Source organism: Urocampus carinirostris, chromosome 20, assembly GCF_059441175.1.
Source record: "Urocampus carinirostris isolate Australia breed hairy pipefish chromosome 20, RoL_Ucar_1.0, whole genome shotgun sequence".
NCBI lineage: Eukaryota > Metazoa > Chordata > Actinopteri > Syngnathiformes > Syngnathidae > Urocampus > Urocampus carinirostris.
This window is the reverse complement of record NC_142368.1, coordinates 12,098,226-12,114,520: the sequence shown is the minus strand read 5'-3', so window position 1 is coordinate 12,114,520 and position 16,295 is coordinate 12,098,226. Positions and strand designations below refer to the sequence as shown.

The 16,295-nt window shown below is 40.1% G+C and overlaps 1 protein-coding gene across 2 annotated transcripts in view; it reads right to left on the bottom strand.

The window, feature by feature from the left end:
* Nucleotides 1-16,295, bottom strand: part of ift172 (intraflagellar transport 172) — an 82,779-nt gene that overhangs the window by 54,825 nt on the left and 11,659 nt on the right. For both annotated transcript variants that reach the window (XM_088324992.1, XM_088324993.1), the window contains exons 11-21: nucleotides 13,582-13,743; nucleotides 12,623-12,676; nucleotides 12,442-12,545; nucleotides 11,846-11,931; nucleotides 8,406-8,518; nucleotides 7,171-7,338; nucleotides 5,898-6,034; nucleotides 5,711-5,818; nucleotides 1,134-1,218; nucleotides 981-1,073; nucleotides 827-904 (exon numbers count right to left, since the gene is read on the bottom strand). In XM_088324992.1, coding sequence (XP_088181118.1) covers nucleotides 827-904; nucleotides 981-1,073; nucleotides 1,134-1,218; nucleotides 5,711-5,818; nucleotides 5,898-6,034; nucleotides 7,171-7,338; nucleotides 8,406-8,518; nucleotides 11,846-11,931; nucleotides 12,442-12,545; nucleotides 12,623-12,676; nucleotides 13,582-13,743 — 1,188 coding nt within the window. The remainder of the gene's footprint in view (nucleotides 1-826; nucleotides 905-980; nucleotides 1,074-1,133; nucleotides 1,219-5,710; nucleotides 5,819-5,897; nucleotides 6,035-7,170; nucleotides 7,339-8,405; nucleotides 8,519-11,845; nucleotides 11,932-12,441; nucleotides 12,546-12,622; nucleotides 12,677-13,581; nucleotides 13,744-16,295) is intronic.

The window sequence follows — 16,295 nt, the reverse complement described above, 5'->3', positions numbered from 1 at the left end:
CGCGCATTGTTAGGAGAATGTAGGTTGTGTTTGGTTAATTTAGTCAGCTAACTAATTCGAACAATTTGGTAAACGGTACATTTTGAAATACCGTAAATTCCGGACTATAAGCCGCTTCTTTTTCCCCAAACAATTAGACCGGTGGAATATATGCACCGAGGAAGACTGCAACTTCTTGGCTTGACTAGTGGCGAGAAATCTTTCACTAAAACTGGCCGCATGCGAAAGGCAACTTTTTCGCAAGTCTGCCAGTGGATCCTGAGAGCGTGCGGCAGCACAAAAAAATCCACCATCACCAACGGGTTCCGTGAACCCGGTAAAGGTGAGTGTTTGTGGACACGGCGGACAATAGTGGATATATATTTTTCCCACCCTTACCTTTAGAAATATACACTTTTTTCTTTGGATTACTTTCAACGGGACCTGGACTCTGCCGGTCTGCATCAAACCTTAAGTACCGGTATCATTTTCCGTTCATTTTGCCGGCTTTGATTTTTGGACTGTGAATTTCAATGAAGGATATTCAGTTACTATCGCGAGACTTAAAGTCGGGTCTGGGTTAATTTTGTGTTAGTTTTATGTGGGCACATGCGGCTTATATACAGGTGTACAAAATTGGTTATCCTCCTAAAATGTGATGGGTGCGGCTTATAATCAGGTGCGCTCTAGTCCGGAATTCACGGTAATTAAATTCCTAACACCCCTCATCTTGGTTTTTTCTGCAATACCCCCGAGGAATAGACCAAGAAAATATCTTTCAAAAGAGCTTAAAAGGCGTGAGAATACATCTCTGGCACAGAGACAAGAGTAATAAGATTGAGACTACCTTGGCCTCGGCCACAGCAATGCATTTCTCCCACATGTGGAGCTCTTGGAACATTTCGATGGCTTCATCGATGGCGTTCTGTAACAACAGAGGACATTCATGCAGTAGATTGAATAAAGGTTCTCCATTTTCCTGCTAGAACATCATAGCAGACCTGTTCCATGTAGTGCATCTCCGCCAACTCGATGTTTTTGTCCAGCATAGCCATGCGCACTTGAACCTGATAGGACATGGTTCCATCGCCACCCTGGACATACCGAGACATTCACCGCAGAGATCTAGGACAGTCTAGGAATTCTAAAATTACCATTTCCTTTGAAACCTTCTCAGCGATCTCGTTTGTTTGGTGGAGGTAACGAAGTGTGGACACATCGCCCAAAGCAGCAAAACACCTGCAGCGTTATTTGGGAAAATCACATATTTTTCTTGTTATGATGGAGTTCAATCGAGGGTGTTCCAAAACTCCTTATAAGACTGTTCCATAGGTGAGGACCATTGGTTTTGGTCCTTACCCTAGGAACAGTGAACAAACCAAAAGGATCGAGGAGGCTGATATAATAGTCAGCAAAAACCATCAAGGCATCTAAAATTAGTCAAAAAAACCTTAAAATCTATCATGAAATGCATGGGGAGCCAATGCAAGTGTAAACCCCGGGAAATGTGATACACCTGCTGCAGGCTAGCAATATACTTTTGGGGTGAGACCGGACAGCAGGGCAGTTCGATACTCTAAACCTGGGTTCGAGAACTTTTTAGACTCAAGAGGAAAAATATTTTGATTATTATTTTAGAGTGAGAGAGAGAGAGAGAGAAGAAATCCAAATAGAAATTGAAAGAGAAAAGGAGAGAAAGAGGAAAGAAGAGAAGGGAAGAAAGAGAGAAGGGGGAAGCGAGAGAGCGAGAGCGAGAGAAAGAAATTCAAAGAGAAATTGAAAGAGAGGAGAGAAAAGAGGAAAGAAAGAGAAAGTGGTAGAAAGTGGTAGAAGGCAAGAGACAAAGAGAGAGAGAGAGCATGATAGAGAGAGAGAAAGACACACACACCATATATTTCAATACAAAATTCAACAAAACCGCTGCTCTCCAGACAAAAGCTAATCCTATAGCACATTTCATTTCCCTGTGTGACTATTGATGATTTGATAAAATCTTGTGTCCTATACAAATATAAGATGCGTCTCCCTCCCGCAACTACCTTGGAGTGTTGAGGCCTTTTTGTCCAAAATAATGGTTTTAAAACAAGGTGCAAGCAAAGTTCATTTGTAAAAATGTCACAAAATATTGCAAAAGATGCTGCCCTGTGTATAGCTCCGCCCATTCCTACTGCTCACCCTATCAAATTGCTCTGAAAGCTTTGCTAGAGCTTCTGTGTATTTAAAGTTTGTTGTGTGGCTTTACATTGTAAAGCGTCTAAACCAAGGGTGTCGAACATACGGCCCGCAGGCCAGAACCGGTCCCCCAAGGAGGTTCGATCAGGCCCGCAGGAAAAAAATGCACAAACGACCTGGAATTCATATTTGTAATAACATGCAATTCAAGGATTGTCAACTATGGGGCGGAGTGGTGCTGTTTCGATCAGTGCAGTGTGATGCAGATTTGTAGGGCCAATTTGCCTCTGTAGGACAAATTTTATCAGTATCTACTACCAGGGTACCCAAAATTAACATCCCTGGCTGCTAGAATGTGGTGCAGATGTGAAATGAGTTTGACACCCCTGGTCTAAACAATGAATATAGATAGTTTAGTTAGCTTCGATATACAGAATTATTTAGCAGTTTACAGCCGAGACGAAGTCTGTTGCCATGACACCTTGACTGTAAACTGTAGTAAAAATTGTGTCTTATACATACTTTACCGGACCCTACATTAGATTATTAAGGGCGTTTTATTCCATCTCCGAGTCAGACACGTCTCTTTTCAAGAGTACATTGAATGTACTATTGAATGTGTTGAATAATCTTCATATCTGCTCATGAAAAGAGCTATATATGGCTTGCGAGCCATAGGTTCCCAACCCCTGATCTAAACAACAGGACATAAAAGCATGCACTGGGCGAACTGACTATATTCTTCAGATGATTGAACCCAATTTCAGTTAAAGTTCAAAGGCCCGACTGAAACCACATCACCATTTTGATAGTTACATAACTGTTACAAAATCTTTTCAAACGTAAATCCAGTGTCTGAAACTCATGACAAAAAGTTAGCGGACACCAGGGCAGACAACTCCCCAGCCATAAAGTTGCCTGCCCCATTTTTCACAATTCGAAACACAAGACTGATCGCAAAAAATAAAAAAAAACATTGTTGCAAAGTATTAAGGATTGATGATCAGAATATATAACGGAACAACACTTTAAAATTAAGTTTATTGTAAATCTACTCCTCTTTCCACCCTGCTTTTAATGTACGTTTACGTTTTGTAGCGTCATAAATTTTGTTAGCTTCTTTTGAATATTTCTTCTGGGGCCGAGGTTTTGGCTTGATTCCTAACCACTTATCCATTTTTCTTGTGTTCTCTGTGCATCTATATGCAAACGCACGACCTTATAACGCTCGGGAAAGTCTGAAAGCACCAAGTTATACGATGCAGGCTTCTGATTGGCTGACGAGTATGAAAATTGCCAGACGAACCGAAATTCCAAAATTTCCAAACCGAAGGAAGATTTCGAGATCAGAATAAAGCAAACGTTTGATATGATTTGATTTGAAAAAAAAAAACAGAACACGTTTTTCTTGAAAACGTTGTCGGCCACCCGGGCAGAGACATTTTGTAAGTTGTACGCCCGACGTAAAAGATGTACGCCCCGGGCGTCCGGGCGGAGGTTATTTCAGACACTGATAAATCCAACTAATGTGTTCACATTTTTAAGACATTCGAAAATTGGATTTAAGACATTTTAATGCCAATTAAGGCCTCAGTGTGGTTTGCCCGCATCCCTGCGTCCTAGACGCATCATTTATGGTGGGGACGCATAGTGTCAAATCAACGTGCGTCCCTGGGACGCAACTTTTTCGACACAAAATTGTCATTACTATCCGATTACTTTTATTTTTAACAAAGATTTACCGCACTCCAAACTTTTCGTCAGGCAGATCCGCCATTGTTGTTTTGGTCTCGCGGTTCGAGTTTTCGTCTACACGCTGATCTCGGCCAACCAGATCTCGTTGCTTCGAGATGACGTCATTGTTGTGGTGCTTGTCGTCGATTTAAGGTGAAAATCAACACAAAATTGGTAATTTCTTCAGTGTTAGTAATAAGTCGAAACATAATGCCGAAAGTAATAACAACGGCAATAATTCCGGCACGAAAAAACGGCGGAGAAATTCTTCGGAAGATTGGTAGGAAAACACGTGTGTTGAAGCGAACGACTCGACGAAAGAAAATAAACAAAATAATACTCCTAAGCAAGATAAGGACTTTTCTGCCAAAATGGACTCAATTTTATTGAGAAGGCATTACAGCTGTGGCGGGACAGCAAACCACGAAGAATATATGAACTGAAAAATCTGAAGTGATAACTGATTTGTATTACCAATAAACTGTGATGATAAAACTGAATGAATATATAGATTTATATTACCGTAAATTCCGGACTATAAGCCGCTACTTTTTTCCCCTAACTTTCAACCCTGTGGCTTATTCAGTGATGCGGCCAATTGATGTAATTCTTCTAACGGCTGCCAGCGGCGCTCGAGTACAAGAGATAAGATTTATCCTGCAACTTTATAGTTTGTGCACAAATTAAATTAGCGTAGACATATCTTCATCATGCAAATTGCAAAAAGAAAAGGCACATGACGTGACATTCAAGCTAAATGCAATCGGGCAGTCCGATATAGAAGGAAACAGAGCTATCGCACGCAAACTTTACTTTGCGAGCGTGACGCTAGCATGTTTTTGAATAAGGGAGCGTGGGATGACGTCTATGTGACAAAGTCTCTTTTCCAGACTAAGGGAAGACGACTTTGTTGACGTCAGCTATACGGAGGAAGATGGGGACGGCTTACCGTGCTCACTACATGTACGGTATGTTTTTTTAACAGAGCTGTTATGTTGCGAGCGTGTTCCTAGTAGCGTTTTGCTACCCTTCACAGGCGCGGTTTGGGATGAAAGTTATAATATTATTATTAAAGCTTTGAAAACTCTCTCGGTGTACCGTCTTTCTTTGTAAATATGTGTAACCACGTATAATATGTATTTGCAACTGTACATTTTTGTAATGTATTTATTTTAGACACTTATTCTGATGTTTTGTACGAGCAAATGAGAAAGAAGGGGCGGGGCAAACGCGGGCTGACGGGAAGTGGAGTAAAGGTGAGACGTGTTTGTGGATGCGGCCGACAATAGTGGATATTTTTTTTTTCCACCCTTAGCTTTGGAAATGTACACTTTTTTCCTTGGATTACTTTCAACGGGCACCTGGACTCTGCAGGTCTGCATTAAATGTTAAGTACTGGTATCATTTCGCGTTCATTTTGACGGCTGTATTTTTTGGACCGTATCGGGTTTGGATTAATTTTGAGTTTGTATTGCGTTTATTCAATGTGGGCGCATGCGGCTAATATACAGGTGCGGCTTGTGTGTGTACAAAATCGGTTTTCCCCCCGAAATGTGGTGGGTGCGGCTTATAATCAGGTGCGCTCTATAGTCCGGAATTTACGGTATATATTTGTCGCCGATTTACAATTTCAACCCCGATAACACTAAATTTTGGGGACCCATAGATCTCTGTTGGGACCCATAGATTTTTGAGCATGCGAGTCCCCGGGACCCGTCACTTTTCACAGGTAAAATGAACACTAGGGCCTTATTCTAAAACTTTTCAAGGATCCACAGGAACCCAGCAAAAGCAAATTCCAATGACTTGCGTGCTTGTACTTCACCTTTCTGCTATGTGCACCTGCCGGGCTTCTAGTGCCAAATTCCGGAGCGTTTTCCACATGGCCTCGGTCTCCGGCGACATCTTCAAACTTTCAAGGAAAGCCGTGACGCTGTGGAAAATCAGGAAAAGACGACGGCGGTTTGGTGAAGGTGTACTTGGAATTGTGAAGATGCCGGCAGCAAACGCACGCTCCGTAGTCGCCATCATTGACCGCCGTTCCAAACTCGATGAGGCTCTCGTCCAGTGTGTACGCCACAGTGTTGACGCCTTCCGTCACCAGGACATCCGTCTTTCCGTCTGCTCTTTGGAGGTCTTTGATATCACCCTGTAATTCAAAGACAAAGGAGGGAATGGGATTTTCTTTTTGAGTTGGACTTATGATCGCACACCTAGCATGTAGGCCAGGGATGTCAAACTCAATTGCACAAGGGGCCAAAATTCAAAACACACTTAAGGTCGCGGGCCAACCAGGATAAACATTTATTGAACACACTTAAACTGAATGTTTTTGGAACATAAATATGAATAAAAACAGACAAGAATATTAAATTTAAACCTCGAATCACTTATATAGTATTACAGTATCTGTAAGTAAAAATATCTTGTTAAATTATACAACTTAGAACTGAACTTAAACAACTTAACATTAAAATAACATTCAAATTCCTTTGCTCCTATGTCAATGTATATTTTAAAAAAACTTAAATATCCCAAAAGATTTTGCTATCCTTAATATATCTCCTGTCAAAAGTAGAAATATGAAAATTCTACACAAATTATTTTGTAAAAACGTCACAACATTCTGAGAACAGGGAGCCTGATGTGCTTACCTTTGGCGCAGACGGAGTAGGGCGAGAGATGGGAGGGAGCGTTTGCACTTTTTGCATAGCTCCACCCATCCCTCCCACTCACCCAATCAAATAACTTTAAGTTCTCTTCCGGTGTTTTGGCGTATTTACAATTTGTTCCGTGGATTCATCAAAAACACTGAACACAGATTATATAGTAAGCTTTTATATAAAGGATTCTTTAGCGTTGTACAGCCAAAACGATTTTTTTGTGTAAATTGTAGTGAAAACGTGCCCTATATATTCTGAAAAGTATTGCTAATTGAGCTTTGGTTTGGCTTTGCGTGTATCTGAACAGGATCAATGGCTCAAGTTTTGAACGAGATGGAGAAAATTTGCATGCAATTAAATTTGTCTCTGAGCCATAGGTACTCATAGAAAGAGCCATAGGTTCCCGACCCCTGGTATATAGTATAGTATACGTCATATAGAAAGGAATAGGTACAGTGACTAAAACGTCAGAATATAATGTCCAGGGATGAGACGGCGTTGTTCAAATTGACGGGCCATTAATAACAATAATGTAAAATGGTCTTGCGGGCCGGATATGATTACACGGCGGGCCGGACGTGGCCCGCAGGCCGGGAGTTTTACACGTGTCATGTAGGCCTACCTTGATGGAGAACATGGTGATGCTCTCAGGGCTATCGATGCTGTACCAGATGCACAGATTTGAGCGGTTCTGGGCAACTACCACATCACTGCCGGGCACCCACTGGACGTACGAGCAGAAGCTCAGCAGAGTGTTTTTCACGCCGCTGTTGATGTCGTACAGGTGAAGCTGCAAAAGAAGTGTCATCAGCATCATATAGGGCTGTCTATCGGATGTGTTGAGTCATTTTCATCATGCTTGAGAATTGATTCCGTCTAAGCTGCGTGTGTGCGCAATCGCGCACTACCCAGAGCTTTTCTGCACACAAGAAAATCTAGCCAGCTCGCAAAAATCAGAGCTCGAAATTGCTAATTAAGAAGCCAATTAAGTCAAAGTTACCTTGCATGAAAGTAAAAATACAAGGGTTCCCCTGACGCTGTGTTCTAAATGCGGTATTTTGAAGTCAAGATCGAAGTAGAACGAAGTTGAGTAAAGTCAGTAGTTTTTCCAGAACCGGCTTCTTCGGCTCAGCTCACTAAAAGGAACCGATTCTTTCGGGTCCTAAACGGCTCTTCAGGTTGTTTTTTCTTCTTTAATCCCTAACACCACCAAAAATTATGTAAAATTGTGCACAAAAATTTTTTTCTTTTTCCCAGTTTTTTTTTTTTTATTCCTTTTAAAAAATCTCATTGTGTTTATTTTTTCCTGGCTGTTACTTTTTTCCTTTTGTTCTCCATTTACTTTTTTTCCTTTGTTTCTTTCTTTTCTTTTTTTCGGGCTTTTTTCTGAATTTTTCCTTCTTTTTTCTCTTCCTTTTGTTTCTTTTTTCTCAGCTTTTCACAAACTTTTTCATTTTGGTATTTTTTTCTTTTTTGTTCTATTCCCCCTTCCTTTAAGGTCATTTTGTGCATAATTTTACATAATATTTGGTCATATAGGGATGAAAGAAGCAAAAACAGCCTGAAGAGTCGTTTAGGACCCGAAAGAGTCGGTTCCTTTTAGTGCGCCGAGCCGAAGTAACCGGTTCTACTCACTTTACTCAACTTTGTTCTACTTCGACCTTGACTTCCAAATACCGCATTTAGAACACAGCGTCAGGGGAACCCTAGTATTTTTACCTTCAAGCACTGTAACTTTGACTTAATTTGCTTCTTAATTAGCAATTTGGAGCCCTGATTTTTGAGCGCTGGCTAGATTTTCTTGTGCGGGGAAAAGCTCTGGGCAGTGCGCAGCTTAGAGGGAACATTGCCCCTCACCCGCTGCTTCTTGTCACGGAAAAGCAACTTGCACCCAGTCTCGTTCAATTCCAGCCAGTCCACCTTGGAATCGTGGCTGATGGTTCCCAGGGTGGAGCCAGTCACCAGGTCCACTGAGGAGAGGACAGAAGACCAAGTTGAGTATTTCATCAGAGGAGCGGTATCGATTCTAAGCCATTACTTGGATCGGATCGATATTATTGTCCTGGATAGATAATTCTCTCCGCTTATATGAAGCGCCTTTGACTACTCTCTAAGTCAGGCGTAGGGAACCTATGGCTCGGGAGCCATATATGGCTCTTTTCATGAGTACGTATGGCTCCGAAATAAAATGTGACTATTGCACATCTCTCTGTGGCGTTCCAAAGTCAAGTGATTTCATCCCGATTTTGGTCCATATAAAGCCGAAGCAACTTCATGCAGAAGTTCGATAAGAAACCATTTAAACTGATAAATAAAAACGCTGGCAAACGATTTTGATTGGGTGAGCAGTAAAGGTGGGCGGTTCCCTGCACACAGCGCAAGGCACTTCCTGCTCTCTCTCTCGCTCAGTGCAGTGAATATGACGATATGCTTATCGTTTGCAGTCATTTGTGACATTTCTACAAAAGAACTTTGCATGCACATTGTTTTGAAACCGTTATTAAGGACAAATTTCATGGAAAAAAAATTGCCTTAACACTCTTAACTGAAGGTGGAAGACAAATTGTAAATGGCATATTTATATTGATTTGGGACACAGGATTTGGCATTATTATCATTTCATACATTTGAATAAATCATCAAATGACACACAGTGAAATAAAATGTGCTGAAGAATTAGCTTTTGTCTAGAGCAGGGGTGTCCAACTGGTTTTAGCTGGGGGCCACAAATGCATTAAAAAAATTCTCACGGGGGCCGGACTAGTAAGTTTAAGAGAAAGAGAGAGGGAGAAAAAGACAAAGAAAGAGAGGGAGGGAAAGAGAGAGCGGTAAACAGATAGGGAGAACAAGGGAGACAGAGTAACAGTGAGAGAAAAAGAGAGAGCAGAATACATATGAATGGAGAAGAAGGGGAAATGAATAGAGAGAAAAAGAAAGTGAAAAAAAGAGAAAGATGAAAAAAATAAGAGAAGTGAAACGACAGAAAGAAAAAGAGTCAGCAGGAGAAAAAGAGCCTAAGTGAGGTGAGAGAGAGAGAGAGAGAGAGAGAGAGTGAAAAAGGGAAAGAAAGAAGGTGAGAAAGAAAGAGAAAAATAGAATGAAAGAGAATTAAAATGTAAATTAGAGAGAGAAAATAGAAAGAGAGCAAGACAGGGAAAAAGAAAGCGCTAGAGAGTGAGAGAGACATAGAGAAAAGAGATGAAAAAAAAGAGAGGGAGGAATAAATAAAAAAGAAGTGAGTCAAAAAGAAATTGAGAAATACTACCACAATTGTTTTGCAAGTGTCAACTGGCTTTGGTGACATCTGGCGGAAATATTTAAAACTACAGTTCATTTTCCTCTTGCGCTTCTCTCACTGTTGTCTTGCGGGCCGGATTTAAACCATCGGTGGGCCTGATCTGGCCTGCGGGCCGCCCGTTTGACACCTGTGGTCTAGAGAGCGTGTTTGGCAGTTTTTTTCAATTTTTTGCTCTCTCAATTTCTTTTTAAAACATTTTTTTGCTTTTATGGCTCTTTGGGTCAAAAAGGTTCCAGACCCCTGCTCTAAGTTTATGCCTGAGTGTGTGACTGACAGACACACTTTTAGCACCTGGCCTGTTGCTGCATCCTGCCTGCCATGCAGAAGAGAGGGCCAAATCTATGCGCTCACCCCTATCACAAGCTAAAAAATGACAAATAAGAAGCATAGCAAGGTGTGGACTACTACTCAACTACAGAAACGACAATTCCAGGTGTAATTTGAGTGGTAAAGGAGTCTGCCACTGTAACAACACCACAAATATACATAAAAACATGAAAAAAGCACACCCAGCAGAGAGCAACGAGCTGCTACCAAAAATATAAATATGTTAACTGTTCCTGAACAAAATCTGTTGTCACAATGGGAACAGAGCCAATGAAAGACAATCGGTACTTTATTTGCAGTACCGGCTTTATTTTCAAAATATTGTGCAATGTAAGGTACTTCAGTTGTCCGTAGCCGTTATCGTTTGATTCAATCACCTCTTTTCGAGACGTCAAACTCGATTCGAAGTGTCGAAGAAGCCAGTTGCACTTGAGTTTAGTTGTATACAATATTCTGCTATAAGGTGCCAACGCCGGTTTATTGTCAAACTGGTCCAGGGTTCGAGTGCTTGTAATTCTAGAAAAAGCTTTAATTTTAATGTTGTATTTTCAAGGATTGAAAAGTGCTCCGATTTGGGGTGAAGTGTTTGTAAATGCCTGAAATTGCTGGCATGTTTCTCAACGAGTCTGCTTAAAAATTATGCCAACGCTGCTCTCTTGTGGTTTCGCTTTGCCATTGAATTTCTTCTTCCCTAGTGCTAAACATAGCACAATGATTTTAGGCCCTGAAATTGTTTCAATTGTTTCAATTTGATTGAATAAGTACAAGTCAAACGGTTATCGTATAAGAAAATAGGTAAGAAAAATATATTATAAGAGTCTGTAGTTTGCAATAATATGTGGTCTGTGCAGCCCTTTGAGATTCCTTGTGATTAAGGGTATCACAAATAAAGATGACTTGACTAAGGTTTTTGGAGTTATTCCTTGCCCTCATGTAGGTTTTAGATCAGGGGATGGTGTCAAAATAGTCTGTAGTTTGCAGTAGTCTGTGCAGCCCTTTGAGACTCCTTGTGATTAAGGGTGTCAAAAACAAACATGACTTTGTAGTCTGTAGCTTGCAATTAGTCTGGTCTGTGCTGCCCTTTGAGACTCCTTGGGATTAAGGGCTATACAAATACGCATGAGTTGACTGAGCTTTTTGAGTTTTTCCTTTCCCTCTTGTAGGTTTTAGATCAGGGGATGGTGTAATAATAGTCTGTGGTTTGCAATAGTCTGTGCAGCCCTTTGAGACTCCTTGTGATGAAGGGCGTCACAAATAAACATGACTTGACTTGTTGACATTGTCATACAGTGTTTGTACTTCTGTTACAATGCTGCCGTTTGGGTTTGACTCTCTTGGATTTTTTTTTGAAACAGATGCAATAGAAATATGCATTTTCCTTTTTGTATACTATTTAAGTTTGCAATGTAGTTATTTAATGAAAAACCTAACAATTTTGAGTACTTCTATCTTTGTGTTGTGTGTATTGTAGATTTAAACCAAGTCAAGGGGGAAAAGGTTCAAATATTTCAATTATAATGACATTTCTAATCAAAACAGAATCGAATGAGATCGGTATCGAAAGATACGACCCTCTATTTACTTGGATTAGATCAATACCTAAATTACCAGTATCACACACCCCTAACATCAAGAGAAATAAAATTCGAAAAATAAGTTATGGGCCCCTTACCAATAGAAATGGTCTTGATGTCAAGCAGGTACGCAAGCTTTTTATTGTCAGGAACTCCTTTGTACTTCCTCTCATTGATGCGCACACTGAAAAAAGAAAAACAATAAAGTGGAAGAAAATAATCACAGTTAAACATGAAGTGTTAATGTTTATTTCTTGCTCCTTTTATGAATTAAATTTAAACATTATTTCATAGTACTGATAACAAAAACAGGTAAACGCCGAATCCTGAACTTTGTAGACTATTTACCAGTTTTCCAACCCCATCTAGTGTACATAATAAGTATGACAATTGTTTAGATTAATGGAGCGGTCCCCAAACCTTTTCCTGTGAGCAGAGCCGACTCAAGGCTGAAGCGAGCTAAGCGGCTGCTTAGGGCCCCACAACTACTAGGGGGCCAACACTGTGACTTAGTGTCCACTCAAAAATACTTCTACAGAAATACAACAAAAATACTACACTAAGAAACTAAATATCAAATATAATGCTTAAAACATGGGACTTCATATTATGGCTCTTTCCCTTCTCCCAAAAAATAAACATATTTTTCATTTATGACTCTTCGAGTCAAAAAGCTTCCCGACCCCTGCTCTACCTGATCAGGTATGGGTTCATAAATTCTGTTCTGACGGAGCCCAAGACTTGGTTGTCGCCGTACTCCACCAGGCTCAACTCCCCGGCATTGAAAATCATGCAAACCTGCAACACAATTCGATGAAATAAGTGTTTTTGTTTTTTTCCCTTCGTTTTTAAGTTTAAAATTGGTAGTTTCTTACCGACTCATTCTCAAAATGGAATTTCTCGTTACCCCCACCACCAGGCCAGGGCACCTAAAAAAATATAAGCAAATTACAGTAAATACAGAAGAAACTAGAAGTCGACCAATTATGGGGCGGGCCTATTATTGGCACCGATATAGGTATCGGCATGCTTTTTCTCATTCTACGAGCCGATTATTAAGTCTCATTCAGCCGACTTTCTCTCTAGCTTGCTTACACTCCTCCCCCTCCTCTTTCCCTCCACCGCGCCTTCTGATTGGATTAGCGACTGGGGGCGGAGCCACTGAAGCAGGAGAGAGCGGCAGCTCAGCTAATTCGTCCCGACATGCCCGTGTCTGTGATAGGAAAGCATGTTTGCTAAAAATTGTACTTAATTTGTTTTAATAATTTAAGTTAACCCTAAATCGCGATAAAACACATCTTCTTTATCCTTAAAAACACGTTCAAATAGTACTTGAACAAAAGACTGAAAAATTAGCTCTTATCATAACATTCCCACACTTTCCAATTTGCGAGTTCCTTTAAAATTACATTGCACTTTTTCTTTTGAATTCATTTAAGTCATGTTCGTTGTATTGTATTCTATTTATTTAGGTTGTTGTAAAAAGTTTCTGGGTGCTATTTAAGATTTGTGTACCCTTATGCAAGTTGGCGCTAAGCCTAATTGTATTTCCTGCACTGTTAGTTTTTGTTTTAAGTGAAAGATTAGTCATGTTTGTTGAAATTCAAATTGATTTCCTGTAAAAGGTTTCAGAAAGTACTTAAAGTTTTATTGGAATTTATAACCAATATTATTTGTTTCCTTTTGCATTATTAAAAATTTTGTACGCCAATTCTCAAGCTTTTACAGCAAATGAATATCAGCTCCAAATATCGATTATCGGGTTCCTCTTAATAATCGGCCCTAAGAAAGCTATAACGGTCGATCCCTAGAAGAAACCGAAAACGAGCATTACCTCACTGAGCTTGTTGGTTAACATATCGCCCAGCAGGAGGGTGTTGGAGGTATGGGCCATCAGGAAGCGGTCCTTACCGAGGATCTTCACCTCATCGATTTCGTAGCCATAGTAGGATTTGAGGACCACGCGTGTGTTCGTCGACAGGTTCCTCACAATGATCTGAGGACAAACTCGAATGGTGAAAACTAGTTTGTGAGGAGCAGTTTTTCTCAACCTTTTTTCATCTGATTGTTCTCCTTTGTATTTATAAATACACATGTCGATACTGTATCTTCATGTTCTATTTCTAAATTTGATATTTAGTTTTGTATCTGTGAATTATTTGTTATTGCAAAATCCACTGCAGCCTGGTCAACCTGGAAGGGTAATTACCTTATGTGCAAGGTTTCTTCATTTCCCTCTTGTTGAGGTTTTTGAGTTTTTCCTTGCCCTCATGTAGGTTTTAGATCAGGTGATGGTGTCATAATAGTCCGTGGTTTGCAATAATCTGTGGTCTGTGCAGCCTTTTGAGACTCTTTGTGATTAAGGGCTATACAAATAAACATGACTTGACTAAGGTTTTTGAGTTTTCCTTTCCCTCATGTAGGTTTTAGATCAGGTGATGGTGTCATAATAGTCTGTGGTCTGCAATAATCTGCGGTATGTGCAGCCCTTTGAGACTCTTTTTGATTAAGGGCTATACAAATAAACATGACTTGACTGAGGTTTTTGAGTTTTTCCTTTCCCTCATGTAGGTTTTAGATGAGGGGATGGTGTCATAATAGTCTGTAGTTTGCAATAGTCTTTGATCTGTGCAGCCCTTTGAGACTCTTAATGATTAAGGGCTATACAAATAAACATGACTTGACTTGACTAGTATTACTTAAGTATTCTAATCAATCAAATGTACCATGCATATTGGAGTACATGCTTTGACATTGATTGGGTTATTCTGAATATGGTCAAGTGTGAAGCAAATTGTAAAGCACTTTGGGAGGTCTTTAGTGACTTGGAAAGTGCTATATACTGGACTGTCTCAGAAAATTAGAATATTGTGATAAAGTTCTTTCTTTTCTGTAATGCAATTAAAAAAACAAAAATGTCATACATTCTGGATTCATTACACATCAACTGAACTATTTCAAGCCTTTTATTATTTTAATATTGCTGAATTTGGCTTACAGCTTAAGAAAACTCGAAAATCCTATCTCAAAATATTAGAATATCATGAAAAAGTATACAAGTAGGCTATCACCTGAATCATCTAATTAAATCGAAACACCTTGCGAGGGTTTCCTGAGCCTTAAAAACACTCAGCTTGGTTCAGTAAACTAAATCACTGCTGATCTGACTGCTGTCTAGAGGACCATCAATGATACCCTCCATCAGGAGGGTAAGACACAAAAAGAAATTTCTCAAAGAGCAGGCTGTTCACAGAGTTCAGTTTCAAAGCATATCCACAAAAAGTCTGTTGGAAGGGAAAAATGTGGCCGGAAACGCTGCACAACCAAGAGAGATGACCGCAGCCTTAACAAAATTGTGAAGAAGAGCCGCTTCCAGAATTTGAGGGAGCTTCAAAGACAGTGGGCTGAAGCTGGAGTCCAGGTATCAAAAGCCACAGTTCACAGACGTGTCCGGGAAATGGGCTACAATAGCCGTATTCCCATGGTCAAGCCACTTCTGAACTCAAGACAACGGAAGAAGCTGACTTGGGCTATGGAGAAGAAGCACTGGACAGTTGCAGAGTGGTCCAAAGTCCTCTTTTCAGACAAAAGCAAGTTTTGCATTTCATTTGGAAGTCAAGGCGCCAGAGTCTGGAGAAAGGCTGGAGAGGAGCAAAATCCAAGTTGCTTGAAATCCAGTGTGAAGTTCCCACAGTCAGCAATGGTTTGGGGAGCCATGTCAGCTGCTGGTGTTGGTCCACTGTGTTTCATCAAGTCCAGAGTAAATGCAACTGTGTACCAAGAGATTTTAGAGCACTACATGCTTCCATCTGCTGAAAAGCTCTATGGAGATGAGGATTTCATTTTCCAGCATGATCTGGCACCTGCCCACAGTGCCAAAACCACCAGTAACTGGTGCACTGACCATGGCATCACTGTCCTTGATTGGCCTGCTAATTCCCCTGACCTGAACCCCATCGAGAATTTGTGGGGTATAGTTAAGAAGAAGATGAAAGACACCAGACCTACAAATGCAAATGAGCTGAAGGCCGCTATCGAAGCATCCTGGGCATCAATAACACCTCAGCAATGCCACAGGCTGATTGCCTCCATGCCACGCCGGATTGATGCAGTAATCCGTGCAAAAGGATTCCCAACCAAGTACTGAGTACATCAATGGACATTTTCAAATGTTTGATTTAGTTTTGCTGTTATAAAATTATTTTTTTTACTTGGTCTGAGGAAGTATTCTAATATTTTGAGATAGGATTTTTGAGTTTTTTTCAGCTGTAAGCCAAAATCAGCAATATTCAAATAATAAAAGGCTTGAAATAGTTCAGTTGATGTGTAATGTATCCAGAATGTATGACATTTTTGTTTTTTTAATTGCATTACAGAAAATAAAGAACTTTATCACAATATTCTAATTTTCTGAGACAGTCCAGTATATGCAGCCCATTTACTATTTACCATTTGTATTTTTCTGTATTTCTGTAGTATTTTTGCAGTTTATTTTTACTTTTTCTCTATTTTTACTTTTGTAGTATTTTTTTTACTTTTTCCATCAGA